The sequence below is a fragment of the Mus caroli genome, chromosome 7 (genome assembly GCF_900094665.2).
Source record: "Mus caroli chromosome 7, CAROLI_EIJ_v1.1, whole genome shotgun sequence".
NCBI lineage: Eukaryota > Metazoa > Chordata > Mammalia > Rodentia > Muridae > Mus > Mus caroli.
In genome coordinates, this window is record NC_034576.1 from 117,802,640 (window position 1) to 117,818,029 (window position 15,390).

Genomic DNA, 15,390 nt, shown 5'->3' on the forward strand with positions numbered 1-15,390 from the left:
CCTTGGTGCCTGCATTTCTCTGCACCCTCACCCAAGCCACCAGTAAACACTGTAGCTCTAGAAAGCTAATCTAGCTCTTTGGGTCACAGTTTCTTTAGTATAAAATCAAAATATTCATTAAGCACTTGGCAGTATGCAAAGCACTTTCCTTGGGGATTTTATCCCCATGGACATCATTTCTAAAACCACTTAATAGAAGGATCTGGGTACTGGTAAGGTTAATTTGTCCAAATTCAAGCGACAGGCTCAAGATAGGACTTGGCAGTTGAGACTGGTCAAGGGTTTTCTATCTTTCCAGCTATGAAAATCTGTGGCTTTCACAATATTACTATTGACTTGTGAAAATTCTTTTTCTGTATTTTCTGTTCTTTTTGTTTGTTTTTTGTTGTTCTTTATCAGTAGGAAATCAAAACTAAAGTACTCTAATTGCCAACTGGCTGTGATTGCCACAAGTACACCGTGTGGGGCTTCATGGCTTTTGAAGTCAGGAGCATGAGATACATATATGCGGTCAAAATATTTCTCAGCATTTAGATACAAAGGTTTGTAAATACAGAAACATCCTCAACCAATGAACACCGTTGTGTTATCTGTTCACTTCGCTTTGAACCACTATGTGTTACCTGATTTCCTCCCTGGAGGGTAGAAAATTGCTTAATTTGCTTGCTTAACTGAAGGACATCAGACATAACTTTAAAATGTTTGCTAAATAAGTAAATGGATTAGAGAATTCAATACAAGGGCACAGACACAAAGGCTACCAAGCATCTAACCATGTAGCAGGCCTTGTGTGTCTATGGCTTCCTTTAACCTCCTGACTGCCCTGTGGGAGATGGGACTCCTGCTTCACAGGTGAGGAGATTGGGATTCAGAAGAAATTAGTCCATGTTCACTTGGTTCTTATAACTATAGGGATCTTGTAGAACTAGGAAGCACTGCTTGCATGAAACCTCCAAGTCACTCACAAAGTTAAAGATTGTGAAGACAGAGAAAAGAGCAAGTCAGGGCAGGCAAGATGGCACGGGGGCTTAAAAGCCATGGCTACACAAGCCTTACAATCTGGGTCAGATCAATCCTCAGAAGCCACAGTAAAAAAGTAGAAGGAAAGAACTAAGTCCCAAAACCATAATCTAAGCTCCACACATTGGACATAGCATGGCTATGCCTCTCCTGCCTCATATGGGACATAGTGTGGCTATGCCTCTGCTGCTTCATGAACTTCTGTACTATAAATGAGTGACTTTTTTTTTTTTTAAAAAAGAGAGAGAACAAGCTAGCTGCCATACAGAGAGTAGCATATATATCTTTGGTCACTGGCCATGACTTGATTTAAAATGACCTTCAGGTCTCACAATGTGGTCAGGAAACCCCTGAAGATGGAGGTGCAGAACTAGTAGGTTGTGGCTTCATGGAGAGGAATTCTAGAGGGTGGTTTTGTTCTACAACTCCTGAATGTCTCTTTCTAAAGACCACTGGTGAGTGGATAGAAAATTGAGACGCCTACGTCAAAGGAGTCATACATAGACCTCCATTATCTGAATGAAACTTCTCTCTTTGCCTACCTCACCCAACACACTGATGCTATGTCTGACCCTATCCCTTATCTGTATACTATGTGGTTCCCTGGGTGTGGAGTCAATACATTCTGTATGTAAGGAAGGGGTTCTAAGTGAGTGACCAGCATCCCCACCAGGAGGGATGTCTTCTTGTTCTTGTTCAGTGGTATAGATTCAAGATGCTGAGGGCAGAAGCAATGAGAACGCCCTAGGTGGAATTTCTCCTTTGTTTTTGCTATTGTTGTTTTGTTTTTGTTGGTGGTGGTTTGGTTTTTTTTGTTTGTTTGTTTGTTTGTTTGTTTTTTGAGACAGGGTTTCTCTGTGTAGCCCTGGTTGTCCTGGAACTCACTCTGTAGATCAGGCTGGCCTCGAACTCTGAAATCCGTCTGCCTCGCCTCCCAAATGCTGGGATTAAAGGTGTGTGCCACCACGCCCTGCTCTCCTTTGTTTTAAAGTTTGTTTGTTTCTTTCTTTGCTTGCTTTCTTGCTTTTCTCTTCAAGCAGACCAAGGGATCATCCAATGGGAATGCCACACTAAAGCACTTTTCCTACTGAGTTTTGAAATGGGACCTCTGAGAGGGAGCTAAATATAATTCAGTAACTGAAGCAATACCTTTGTCGGTTTGAGCATTAAGTGGCCCTTGCCATATAACTTAGTTACAGGGATTTCAGAAAAGATGTTTTTTTTTTTCTTCCTCTCCCAGTTGACTAGAGGGAGACTTGGAAAATGGAGCTCCCAGCCTTTCACCAGTGTTAATTAAATACAAATCACTCAGAATGGGAGCGGTTAACTGGGAGCACCACACTGTTCCTTTTCAACACATTCCTGTGTGCACAGACAAGGTTATCTGTTAAAAGAAGACTCTCAAGCCCAGAGGTCTTACTGATGAAAAATTATAAGAGGCAAAGCACCATAATGTGACAACTGTTCATAGAAAAACACATTTCAAACTACCAATTTCCATATCCATTGTGCTTAAGTAACACATACCATAAAGGAAATTGGCGGAACAGATGGTTTCGGCGTTGGGGAACCAATGCAACCCGGTTTTCACATGAATGCAGTCCGACAGTGAAAGCCTCCGTTGAAGACAGCTGGCTTCTTACCTACAAAGTCTACTTTCCCCTCAAGTTAGAGAAATTTCCCCAGCACTACAGTATCAGCATATTTTCTCCTTGTGTCAGACACCCTGTCGTCTACAGCGTCAACTGGACAAGTTGCCCAAACTCTAAAAATGGAGCTTGCTGAACCGGCGCTTCTGTCCCGGCCACTTTAAATTAGAAAACTCCTCAGCTGCTCCACTAATGGTTCTGGAAGTTTCATGCACTGTCTGGATCTATTTGTAAATTAAATCGTTTAAAATAAAGCCCTTTAATACTCCATAATCAGTTGTGTCTCTCGGAACATGACTTTACTGCGAATGCTCCTTCCTGACTTTCCTATTGTCCCGAGGTTCCCGGGAAAGAGGCAGCCAAGCGATAATTCAACATTATCACTGGTCCAGTGCACTAATCGCTTAAAGAGCAGCAGAGGCTCTGTGCTCTCTGCCCCTGGCTCCTGCAGCCTCCTGGCCCTAGGCAGGCAAGGCGACCCAGCCACAGCCAGATGTCAGGAGGCATAGGCAGCTCCTCATGCAGCAGGCGCTCACTCCAGTATGGTTAAACATCTGCTTCCTCTGCAGGCAAGCAACCTGCTGAACACACTCTGAGAGCTGTGCGGGGGAGGGATAGCCAAGGACACAGTTCCCAGCTCCTTTAGGAGACCCATCAAAACTCTGAAATGGCAAGACAGCCCCAGACACTCTCCAAAGGATAGAGCACACAGCAGAAGCATTCAAAGCATTTCCTCTGAGGAAAGAGAGCTAAGGAGTGAGATGGGCTCTTCCTCGTAGTAGTTCTCAGGCTTGTTAATTCTTTTTCAGCTTGAAGTTTCTTCTAGACAGCTGCAAATCTGAAAAGTATGTAAACTCCTTGGGGTGTGGAGAGGACCACACTGACTTTGAAAAATGTCCTCTTTATGATTTGATTAAGTCGGCCTCCCTTCACTTCCACGTTGCTGAAAGAGGAACACTTTGTGAAGGAGTTCTAAATGGCTGTGCATCCTGCAAGCATTGTGCTTCAGTGGAATTTGAAGCAAAGGATCCTCACTGAGAAACAGATTCTAGAATATACCCAGCCACCCACTAGAGTCCTACCTAGTCTCTAGGGAAGAAACTTGGTCCAAGTCACTTCATTCCCCTGAGCTTTCATTTCTTCTTCAAACGTATGGAAGTAACATTAAAAACATTTCTTACAAAGGCTAAACATAAATTGCTTTTTAAACTGGACAACTGGTGCTATATCTGTATCTGTATGTATGCATGTGTACACATACACAATATTACGATATTCTGCCATGTACAACTGGCATGGATACAACTAGATCGATTTCATTTTGTCATTTTTATACACATACATCATCACAACTGGCTATTATTTAATGATGTTCATGCCTAGCTTTTCTTTTGCTTTGTATCAGAAAGAAATTCAGGTTTCCTTTGTATCATTTATTTAATACACCAGATACAGGTCCTCTGCCAAGAATGGTTTCATTCATACTACTGGCTCTAAGGAAAAGCATCCCCCACACCAAAGTTAATGAGCAGCTCCCATATCCTTACCAAGTCTCATAGCCACACCACTCTCCTAGAATGTGCATGCTGTTAAAATAAAAATCAGCACTCCCTTCAGAAAGCTAAGCACATACTGTGTGCTTCTTAGTTCCATCAGGAGTGCTGCGGCTGCCATCAGCAGCATTGGCTAGTATAAACCTTTCATTTTTGAGGATTAGAGAAAAAAAAAAAACCTGAGGACAGACAATCAAACAGGTCTTGATCTGTAACTATCTGTCTGTGTCTGGATGGACAGGATACTTCAACCTGGATGGGGATACTTCTACTCCAGTGAGTGATTGCTATGTCCTATTCCCTCCTCTATTTTCTCCTTCTCCCACCAGAATACAAACTCAGTAAAGGTAGGTGCTTTGAGCATCCACTGATACCTCCTGCTATCTACATACATGCTTTTCTCAAACTCAGCCCTGCTGGCACTTTAGGCAGGATGCGCTTCTGTTGCCAATGGCTATCTAAAATATTGCAGTGACTTCAGGATGACGGGTCTGGTGATCTCTTCCTATCTGATGCCACAGTAATCTCATTGCTCTCTGTCAATCAAAGCAAAGTGTCTCCAGACACTGGCAATCAAGCCTTCATGAGAAAAGTGCCCTCAGTTCAACCCTGCTACCTAGAACAGTGTGTGCTGCACAACAGGCACTATGTAAACACTGGGGAAGGACTGAATCACTAAATTTCTTATGTTTGGATTTGTTTATAAACTTAACAATAGACACTAACTTTAGAGCAGTTTGAGTGTGACTGCAAAGTTAAAATGTCACAGAGCTTTTGCATCCCCAGCCCTGATGTGCACATGGTCTCCCCATTATCAGCATCCTCATCCGAGTGGAGAACAGTTACTGAGGATGAGCGGTAGCAACTTGTGTGCTCAGCTACAGCAGCGTCATTCAGAGCCCCACATGCTCTATGTTCCACAAAGTATGACTTTATATTCTCAGAGGATTTTCACAGTTTCTGAAAGTCCATGCCTGCCTTGTCCTGTCCCTCTTTACCCCACACCTTGGTAACCACTGTTTTCACACACATATTTCATTTTTCAAACTTGCTGAGCACAAATCACTTATAAACTCTCTTAATACAACTTTAATGTGGGATTTATTTATTTATTTATTAACAGGGTTTATGTACCCCTGGCTGGGCTAAAATTTGCTATGTGGCAAAGCTGACCTTGAACTCTTATTCCTGCAAAAGTGCTGGGATTACAGGCATATGCCTCTGTGACCAGCTTAATAAGTGTTAAGTTTAATGGTCATATTCAAGCAAATACTTGAACTTTGATTTTATTGGCCCTCTAAGAATATTATACAATGTTTCTATTATATTCACTCTTCCCCACTCCTCCCAGATCCACCTGTTCCATATCGACCAGTAGGATGAATTTTTTAAATATGTATTCTTTCATTATTTAACTTAACTGGACAGGTAAATTAGTAAACAGCTGATAGATAACCCAAAAGTAGACTTTCTAGATAATCAATAGTTCTGTTTTGAACTGGATTCAAACATAATAGACTGCCCACTGTAGGAGGTGAGACAGTTAAGTGAAGGATGTGTCTTAAATAGCTGCTCTTCATACACATGTTTTTACTTCTGCTTTCCTTTATACTGCTCAAGGTTAATACCTCCAGAGGAGGTACTGTCAAGGCACCAAAGATGAGGACTAGGTTAAGTTCTGTCACAATGCCAAGTGATGGTCACAGGTATGGTCACTAGTGTAAAGGGAACAGGACAATAAAAGACAATAAGAGAACTCCCACACAGCCTACCAAATGGACTCTCACACAACCTCTCAGAACTTGAAAATTCCAGCTTAAATATTTGCCTCACCAACTGATCAGGAAGATGGAGACCCTGGGAAATGTATTCAGTTCTACTCAGCTTTTATTCTTTTTAGTCTGGTAAACAAGAGTACAAATTCTGCATTAATTGTTTATTGATATAATGGAATTGTGTCTGTTTATAAAGCCGGGGCAAGGGAGTATTTATTCCTCTCAAAATTTTGATGTAAATATCTGCTATTCTCACTAATTATAATGACTAGAACATACAGTGGTTATTTTTATATGTGTATTCTTCAGCACAAAGATGTTTACAATGAACTGAGAAATGAGGGTGTTAGTAACATTTAAGTTATATCTACCTTTCTAAATATATAATATGTGAAAAATTATAACTCATTATCACAAGCCTTAAATTCTAGAATAGCCAAAATAAATTGAGATGGTTTCAAACAATTATGTAGAGGGTGAAATATTACAAAACTTCCCTGTACTGACAATTGGCTGGACTCTTACAAACCTGTAAACCATATGAACTCTCCCAGGGGTAAAGCAGAAAGGCAGCTCTGTAAGGCTAACCGATCCATTCCAGCCCTCATGGGCAGAAGTTTTGTAGTGCAGTTGGGTTAAGACAGGAGAGAAACCTGTGACCCTCTCCCACTTCTCAGTCTCATTTACTTAAATATCACTAAGAATGGTTTAATCTTGATCACTCTTATCTGTTACCTGACAAATCAAATTAGCTTGTGATATCTTTTCCATATATAAATGTTGTAACTGTTGGCTCTACTCACTCATCCTGTCACTGAAAACTGGATGAAAGTCTCTGCTGACACAGGAATTTTTTTTTCAAACTTTCTAATACATGCTCAGTTAGCTCATGCTCTAATTCCAGTATAGACATATGCAGACAATACCAATCCAAAATGCTACCAAGCTTATGTGAGGAGACAATGATAGCAGTATTCTTGGGGAAGGAGTTGTCACTGTCTATTTACATGCAAGGACAACTGTCCCTCAGTAGTTGTGAGGGATTTGTTCTCACCCCTTCTTGATATGTAAGTCTCCGGAGGCTCAAGACCCTTCTATAAAACATGACCTCTGTATATCTTTCCTTGTCCTTCAGCTCATCTCTAGATCTTGTATAATGCCTAATACAATGTAAATGCTATGCAAACACTTGCTATACTTGTATTATTTAGGGAGTCGTGACAAAAATAACCTGTGCACATTCAGTAGAGATGCACAGTTTTCAAGACAGTTTTCTACCCATGGATGGTTGGATTCATGGATTGTAGAGCTCACAAATAAGTAAGGGCTGACCATTTTTGCATAGCAGGAGATTCTTAGCTGTGGAGTGAGTGACAGGTGGGGTTGGAGGTGAATGACTCTTGATGGGGATGAGGGGGCTCTTCATATTAGTAGAGGTTTTGTGCTTCCAGCATTCTGTCTTCTACTGAACTATCTCTGAGGGTATAGTCTAATGCCCCAAGAATCAGACAACAAACAAAAGGCATCATGGTCTATAGGAGAAGAGCCAACTCTCTCAACTTCATTGCACTGCCTTCAAACTAAGTGAAAATCAATCATCTTAAAGGAACCCCCTCCCCCCTCTATTGTTTGATTATACACAGATAGCAGATGAGTACAAATTTTGACTTTGGTAACTATAATAACCAGTCAGATGTCCAGGGCTGGAGAATGCTCCTGTATCTCCCTTTAACTTGCTTATATTTCCTTTCGCTTCTGTTGGGGCTCCTCAAGAATATGCAAATTTTCTTAAACTGGAATCTGCAAGTGAAAATTTATATGATCACTACAGACAGAGCATAGGACCAAATGTTTTAAGAAAAGTGTTAAAGAAGGTTAGATGTGATGGCCACCAAAGACAAAATTTGTTATCTCTTGTTCATTTTATTAAATGCAATGCCAAGTAATGTTGGGGATTTTATATTGAAGAAAGAAAGAAAGAAAGAAAAGAAAAGAAAAGAAAAGAAAAGCCCAAATCTAAGTTCAGTGCCTGACAGTCCTGTCAGATGACAATGAGGAACTTGGTGATATTGGAAAGATTTTATTTAGTTGCCAGCATTTGGGGAAATACGATTTATGATCCTATATACTATCCATGACAATCCTAAACATATGTGTATACACACACACACACACACACACACACTATATATATATATATATATATATATATATATATATATATATTGCTTTTCTCACTGTAAAAAGGCTGACAAAAGTAAGCATTTTGGAAGTAGTGCTCAGCAAACAGCAAGTAAGGAATGGCAGGAAGCGGAGCTTAGGGCTTCATCCCATTAGCTCAGGGAGGGCACATGGGATCCAGCTGCTGCAGTTCTATCAAGTCTCATACCCCTTGAAAGTCAAGAAAAGAAGCTGAGGGGTGGGTTTGTGAAGGCTGATTAATAAAAGGCAAGCATTTCTCCTCAAAATGCAGCCACTCGATTGGTATCCTCAAGACAAGCCTAGAATCAACAAATTCCCTCTTCTCCATGGGGTGGGTAGCACTCTGCATCTCTGATCACCTCTGTATTAACTCTCAGTGCCATCCAGCACAGCTAACCTGCACCAGCATCCACGTCCCTGACGTGAGGCATGTTTACAATGGTCACAAAAAAAAAAAAAAAAAAAGACACGATCCTAGTAGCTAGAGAGCCCCTAAACACAACAGATGAAGCCAGAGTTAAAATAGCAAGGGAGTCTCTCCCACACAAACGGGAACAGTTTCTCTTTCCACATGAAGCAATAAATCTGACAATATTGTTTTTTAAAAAATATGTTCCTTTTCATTTTAGCAAAGCCTTCAATATGCTCCTCCATCTTTGTAAACTTGGCAAGACTTTTCCTCTAAGCAAAACAGACTAACCAACAAATGTGGAAATCTAATTCTATTGATATTGTCTTTAATTTGCACACCCAATTCCTTCATTTAGGCTACTCCCCATGCTACCACTATAGGAACCAGTCTGTTAAAATTTGCTCCATCTAAAGCTTGGTGGCTCTGAATGCTCACAAATCCTTCTCAGGGGCTAATGAAGACAGAAATTCTGCCGAGACAATATTAAGTTTGTTTCCTCTGGTGAATCAGAGAAGTGAGCAATCTGTCAGCAATGCATTGAGGGAAATTACTTGTCTTGGAGGAATAACTGCTGACAGTCACTTTATCTCAGGGCTGACCCAAACATCTCCCCACTGACAAACAAATTACTGTCTAACTTTGAAAAGATAGCTAGCTAGTTTTAATTTTGATTTCTCTTTCAGAATCATTTATATAATATCTAGCTCCACCATTTATTGTATTTTTAAAGGGGTAGCAGAAGTGTTCAGCGGTGTATGTAGAGGGGCAGGTTTGAATTCATAAGCAATAAAAAGAGGAAAAGAAATGATAAGAAAATGAATCACGAGGTTCCCTTCAAGACTGCGCATGGACAAAGCTGTACAGCCGACTCGACATTAAGACTGGCAGCATTGCCAGTGGCTGGCTGGGTGAGTGAACACATTACCCACACAGTTCTGTAGGAATTAATTTTCTTCAATAAAATGATTTTTAAGGATCATATATTTCACAATCTAAACATATGTCACTGTTTCATAAACAAAATAAATGGATTAAAATAATACATTACCAATATGCTGACATGTGGAGATATTTTAATTAGAAATTCGTAAGCTGTGTGGTATTTAACTGCTGGATTTGCTGAAGAGAAGCATGCATCATTTAATAAGAAGGCATGAAGCAGGTGTATCACTTTGCATACGGTACCGATTGTGTTTAATACAAGCTACAACGATGAGGCAGCATTGCTCCCAATTAAAAACAAAACAAAGCAAAATTACACTGGGATCTATCATTGACAATAATCAAGTAAAATGAACCAATATACTGAAAGTACTTTTAAATAGAAAAGAAATCCAGAACTCAGGTTTTGTGTCTTCAATGTGTCTTCAGACAGAACCTAACTGTATCTATTTAAAGGCCATAGTTACATGATTGCCTCATTATTCTGGTCCCCTTTCCTGAACATTCTTTTTGACTTACTTAAGGACCAGTGCTAACATAGCTACCAAAAGCAAATGGCAAATGGTCCAGAAATGTATACGGTGAGCGCCCTAGAGTAAGTAGCAATATAATATATTGTTTACTGAGGAAGTGCCCTCTGTTCTGGAAAGGTCAAAAGCATGGTAACCTTAGAGTTACAGTTTCCGATAGTTCCCAGGGTTAAATACATTCTCAGAATTAACGGCTCAAGCGCCTCAGCCTGCAGATACATGAGCATCTGTCCCTCTATCTACTGAACTGCTTAACTAAGAATGGCACCTTTGGCCTCCTGGCTGCCGATAATGTGCCCCTGAGGCAGAGACGACAGAGCTTAGATTAGAACAGCTTTCCCTGTCTTCCTTAATTTAAAGACAAAGCTGGAATATGCTAATATCAGAAGGGTCATCCCATTTCTAATACCTTTCCTCTCCTTGATGCAAATTTTCAGACTTTAGAATGTGAGTAGTGTTGCTAGGGTTGCAGACATGTGACCATAGAAATGACAGCTTCTGAAGGGAAATCAACAGGTAGAGCAAGCCAAGCCCTGAGGACTGTGTTGGCTAAGGGTCAGTATGCTGTAGAGTTCTCCTCCCAGGACACTCTCCTTGTAAAGAAATCCTGGCACTGTCACAGTTTATAATGACCCCTATTATTGACAGAAACATGACATATTAACTTACCACAGGGAGGAACAAAGCCCCAGCTTAAAGAGGCAGTGATTTAACTGCACTAAAGCAAGTTATCATAAAGTTTTCTCTCTAAATATCCTAATATTTTTGTACATATTACTGTCCAGCAGTTTGGATGCAGGTGTCTACTGTGTTGTTTAAAGACGCCCCAGTAAATATGCTGTGCTCAGGCCACAAAGTCTGGAAAACCTGCCTTTCATACAAGTGTAACCAGCTTCAAAGGCTTGTTGACATGCAGAAAAATATTGTTTTAATGGAAAGGACAGCAGCATGTCCTCCCATGGATGCAGATCTAGCCTGTAATGTATATTCTTCCACATTAGACAATTATAAATGTGGATAAACTGTAACATTTAGAAAGGAAACCAAGGGAGGGTAACATTAGCTAACAAGGAAAGACAGGCTGCAGGCAGAAAGGACAGTGAGCTATGGAAGGGGCTATAGAGCTAGTTGTTTTCTAGTTTTGACTCTTTGTTTTCTTCTTTTTTGGGGTGGATGCGTGCATAAGAATGTGGTCTGTAGTAAGTGCAAAACCCTAATCAAAGCTCAAATGGCCAATATAACTGTACAGAAGTTCACAGGGATTTGGGGAATTTGGAAATGGAGTCCTTAAACCAGCTATGTGACATTTTTATTTGTGAGTTCATCACAATAAAGATATGTCTTTATAATGAATTTTTTAATTAAATAAATAATTTAAAATGCAGGCAAGAGAACATAGTACAAATAAAAACCCAGGATACTCTCAGACCAGATACACTTAAACTACAAAGCTGTAAAAAGCTCTTGCATAGGATGGGGTTAGCCCAATTAGAGTGACAAACATGTGGTATCTGCCTAGCTTCTACCCCAGCACCGCTGTGACTCTGGGAAGCTACGACACTATGGTTTCCAGGAGCCAGATTTGATACAGCAGGCATATGTGCCTGTGAGGGAAGAGATCAGGGGAGAAGCATGAGATAAACTACAGTATTTGGTAGACCCCAGCTGAAGGGAGAAGGAAGGGACAGAACACGATATTTCTACAGAGAACCAAAGGCAAAGAGCTTGTGCGGAGATCCTCTGCCTTCCCAGACTCCTAGGCACATCATAGCTCCTTGGGCTGGGTGTTCTGAGTAGGTCAGCTTGCTACCTACCATTATACAGAAAGAATGCCCCCATCTCTACACACCCTTCTTTAGCCCTTTCTGGAATGAGCTGATTTTTACACTGCTCAGGAACATGGAGGCATTTCTACAGCCAACAGAAAGGCCTCTGAAAGAAAGCTTTCCTGGCTATGCAGAAGTCGGTATAGTATGCCAGTCTGTGTCTTAGTCATGTCAGAGTCTCCTGCCTCCATCAAAGAGCAGGAAGGTGACAGAGGGCATTGCAACTCTTCCTTTGGCTGTTTGAAGATGGCCTTGTATCTTGTCCTCCTCCTTGGGCATGACCACCTCAGCATCTACCATCATTTCCAAGTCTGTGGACTGAAAAGAGGCAGAGGAGGTCATGCCATGGGTCAAGGACACCTGGCCTGTCTACAGTGACAGGACCAAAGGGCTGAGTCACATACAGTTAGAGTTTTTTAGAGGGGTGCAATGGGTAAAGTTTCCCATCTGGGTTAGAATGTAAAGTTTGGTACTTGGTCTCACCTATGAAAATTAATTTTTTTAATTAATAGCTACATTACAACACTCCTATATCTGAAAGAGCCAGAGAGGGACACTAATGATCGATACCGGAGAGGGATGCAGTCAAATCAGACACCACAGAGAGAAGGGCCAGGTTCCCATTGCACAGAAGGCCTTCATGTTCTAAAGGGATCACACATGCAGAAGGACATGATTTCAATGTCCCACAACACTGAAAAAGGTTTTCTGGGTGATTAAAGAACACCTGAGAAACTTGTTGACTCAGCCAGGCCCAGGCACCCAACTTCAGCCTATGAAAACTAAGTTAGAAAACCCAGCTCAGGCAGAGTCAGCAGCTGTGAGTAAGTCATCACCCTAAGGCCCAGAATATTTAACAGCTGTGGTGGGCTCTCAGGACCTCTCTATCCCTTAACTGTAGGACTCTATAATCAGAATTATAGTTGATCAAGGTTACAGGGAAGAATATGGTCAAATAGAAATAATCTTTAGAGTTTAAGTATTTGTTAAACATAAGACATTATACATGAGAATGGGTAAGAGTGTGGAAAAACAGCTTTGAAGCTCCTCGCAAGAAAAAGGCAGAATAGAACCTAGCTTAAGGCCTTCGGGTTAGGAGACAGGAGATTGGCTTTAGCATTCAGGCTGTTTGCCACTTTTCAAAAGGCCTAAAATATGCTGGAAACATCCAGTCCCCCACCCAAAGAAGCACCAACAGAAGCATTCATACCTCAATCTGTCTGTGGTTGTAAGAGTGGCCACCACCATGTTCAGAGGGGTCCAAATTCCTGCCAAAACGGTCACTTATGCCCTTTAGCCTTGGGTTAATTTGTGGGTGGGAAACATGACCCTTCTGTTTAATGGCATATTCAGAAAAAAAAGACAAAACATACTGTCAGAACTCATGAAACAACATGGAATTCAATGCAGGGTATAGACCACATCAAAGGATGGCACGTAGTCCCAGACCCGGTCTCTCTGTTTTATAGAAACTGGCAAAACAACCTCTGTCTCTAAACCCAGAAAGCACCACAGTACAGCTAGCTCCACAGTGGGATGAGGAGGACCAAAGTAGGGTCACCAATGGGAGGGTTTCTTTTAGATCTTCCTATGCTGCTTGGAGCCCAGTGCTGGGAGTGTGAAAGGTAAATGTCTGTGAGAGAAGAAGCTGGCCATCTGCTAGCAAGCTGTCTCTGTCCCAGGTGCCTCTAGTGGGGACAGCTTCGATGCTGACCAGAGGAGGCTTGTGACTAAAACTTCTCGGGTGTTGCAAAAAATTATTTTCTTTTTGACCCAACTGAAAATGTTTAAGGTATTATAGTGTGTGTGTGTGTGTGTGTGTGTGTGTGTAGTTTCCTTTCCATGCGACAATGACACTCCCTTTATGTTCAAATTGCACAGGCAATGACAACATGAAAATGCTGTCTGTCTGGAAGCTCTACCCTGGGTTCAAAAGGGAAGAGCAGATAAAAACTGCCTTTAAGGAACTTTGAACTGTATGGAAACTTAACTTATGAATTTCTAAGAATGTTAATACTAAGTGTTTGACTCTTTTTGTTCTTAGCACTGATATCTATTCATATTTAAAGTCAAATCATGGCTCTGATGAGGGTGGTAAGTGTGCAAAGGCCGCGCAGAACTATTTTAAATACCTCCTTTTACTGTGAGGAACATACGGTGTAATAAATCTTCAATCAGCCTCCAAACATGATTACCTTGATAAACAAGAGAAACTGATCCAGAACTGAGTTGGGCACCATGCCTAGACCTTTAACCCTGGCAAGAACAAGGTCACACTACAGACTTGGGAGCAGTGTGTTTATATTTTGCTAAATAATCAAAGTATCCAGGAATAATGGCTCCTTATTCCCTGAGCTCCAAGGAGCAAGAGGCCCAGCATTGTCTCTGGTCTAAAGTTGATGGGAAAAAAAGCCTGTCTGTATACCTGTGTATCATGGAAACCCAGATGAAACGTGGATAAGAAAAAAGCTAATACCTTCAAACAACAACTAGCCTTAAACAATGAAAAACTCTTAATTTGCTAAGAGAGAGCACACAGAATCACAGAACCAAATTGTGACATCGGATTTCCTTTAAAAATGGCTGGAACTGGCACCTTTCTCTTCCATTTAAGCATGTTAAGTACAGAAGGTGTTAATTCTCTGGGCTATGCTTAAAAAATTATTTAACATTTAGGCCATTATTTAGAATACAGCTGGATTGCAGGTTTCTACTCAAGCACTGGCCCTTCTCCCACATTCTTTTTTCCTCCTGGCACTTACCTGAAGCTGTAAAGGGCTGAGTCCAGAAGCAGCAGCAGCTGCCATTGTTGACGGAATGAACTGTACGGGGTAGTTATCACCTGTCGGAAAGAACAATGCGCACAGGTTTAGACAATGCACAGGGAATCGCAGCAGACAAGTATAAACATGGTCCTTGGATCGCCTGAGCTTTACAACATTGCCCTAAGCCCAAACATCTGCAGAAACAAAAGGCTTAGTTGGGCACAGGCTTGCACTGCCGCCTTGGAACTTTTTGTTAACAGATAGCTGGTAGGCAAACTGGCAAAACATGAATGTGATGTTGAAAAAAATTAAATGTGCAATTCAAGCATGTTCGCTCCACTACAAATCTTGTAATACATCATTTTTTTAAGTGTAAAAAAAAATAAATTAAAGCCAGGCTGATGCTCGGCACACTGTGGATTTTCTCTTAGAGAAATAGAAAGTTTGGACTTGGTAAGTAAAATGGAGAATTAGAGTCAAAAAACAAACAAAAAAAGATATGACAAGCCATAGTGCTAAATTTTATTCCATAGAAAATAAACAAAGCGATAAGAAAAAAAATCCCCTTTAATATGGCCAATCTTACCTGTTGGTACCCTAAAATGCTGGTACCCTACTGATGGGGGAAGTTTGGGTCTTGGTTTAACCACTGGCACTATAGTGAAACTTGGTGCACAGTCACTCACACAAGGCACTGATTGAAGCATTTTGGTGAT

The 15,390-nt window shown here is 41.0% G+C and overlaps 1 protein-coding gene across 4 annotated transcripts in view; it reads right to left on the reverse strand.

The window, feature by feature from the left end:
- Positions 1-15,390, reverse strand: part of Sox6 (SRY-box 6) — a 554,993-nt gene that overhangs the window by 97,594 nt on the left and 442,009 nt on the right. For all 4 annotated transcript variants that reach the window (XM_029480199.1, XM_021166060.2, XM_021166061.2 and 1 more), the window contains 2 exons: positions 14,672-14,751; positions 13,120-13,242 (listed from right to left, as the gene is read on the reverse strand). In XM_029480199.1, the coding sequence (XP_029336059.1) occupies positions 13,120-13,242; positions 14,672-14,751 (203 nt within the window). The remainder of the gene's footprint in view (positions 1-13,119; positions 13,243-14,671; positions 14,752-15,390) is intronic.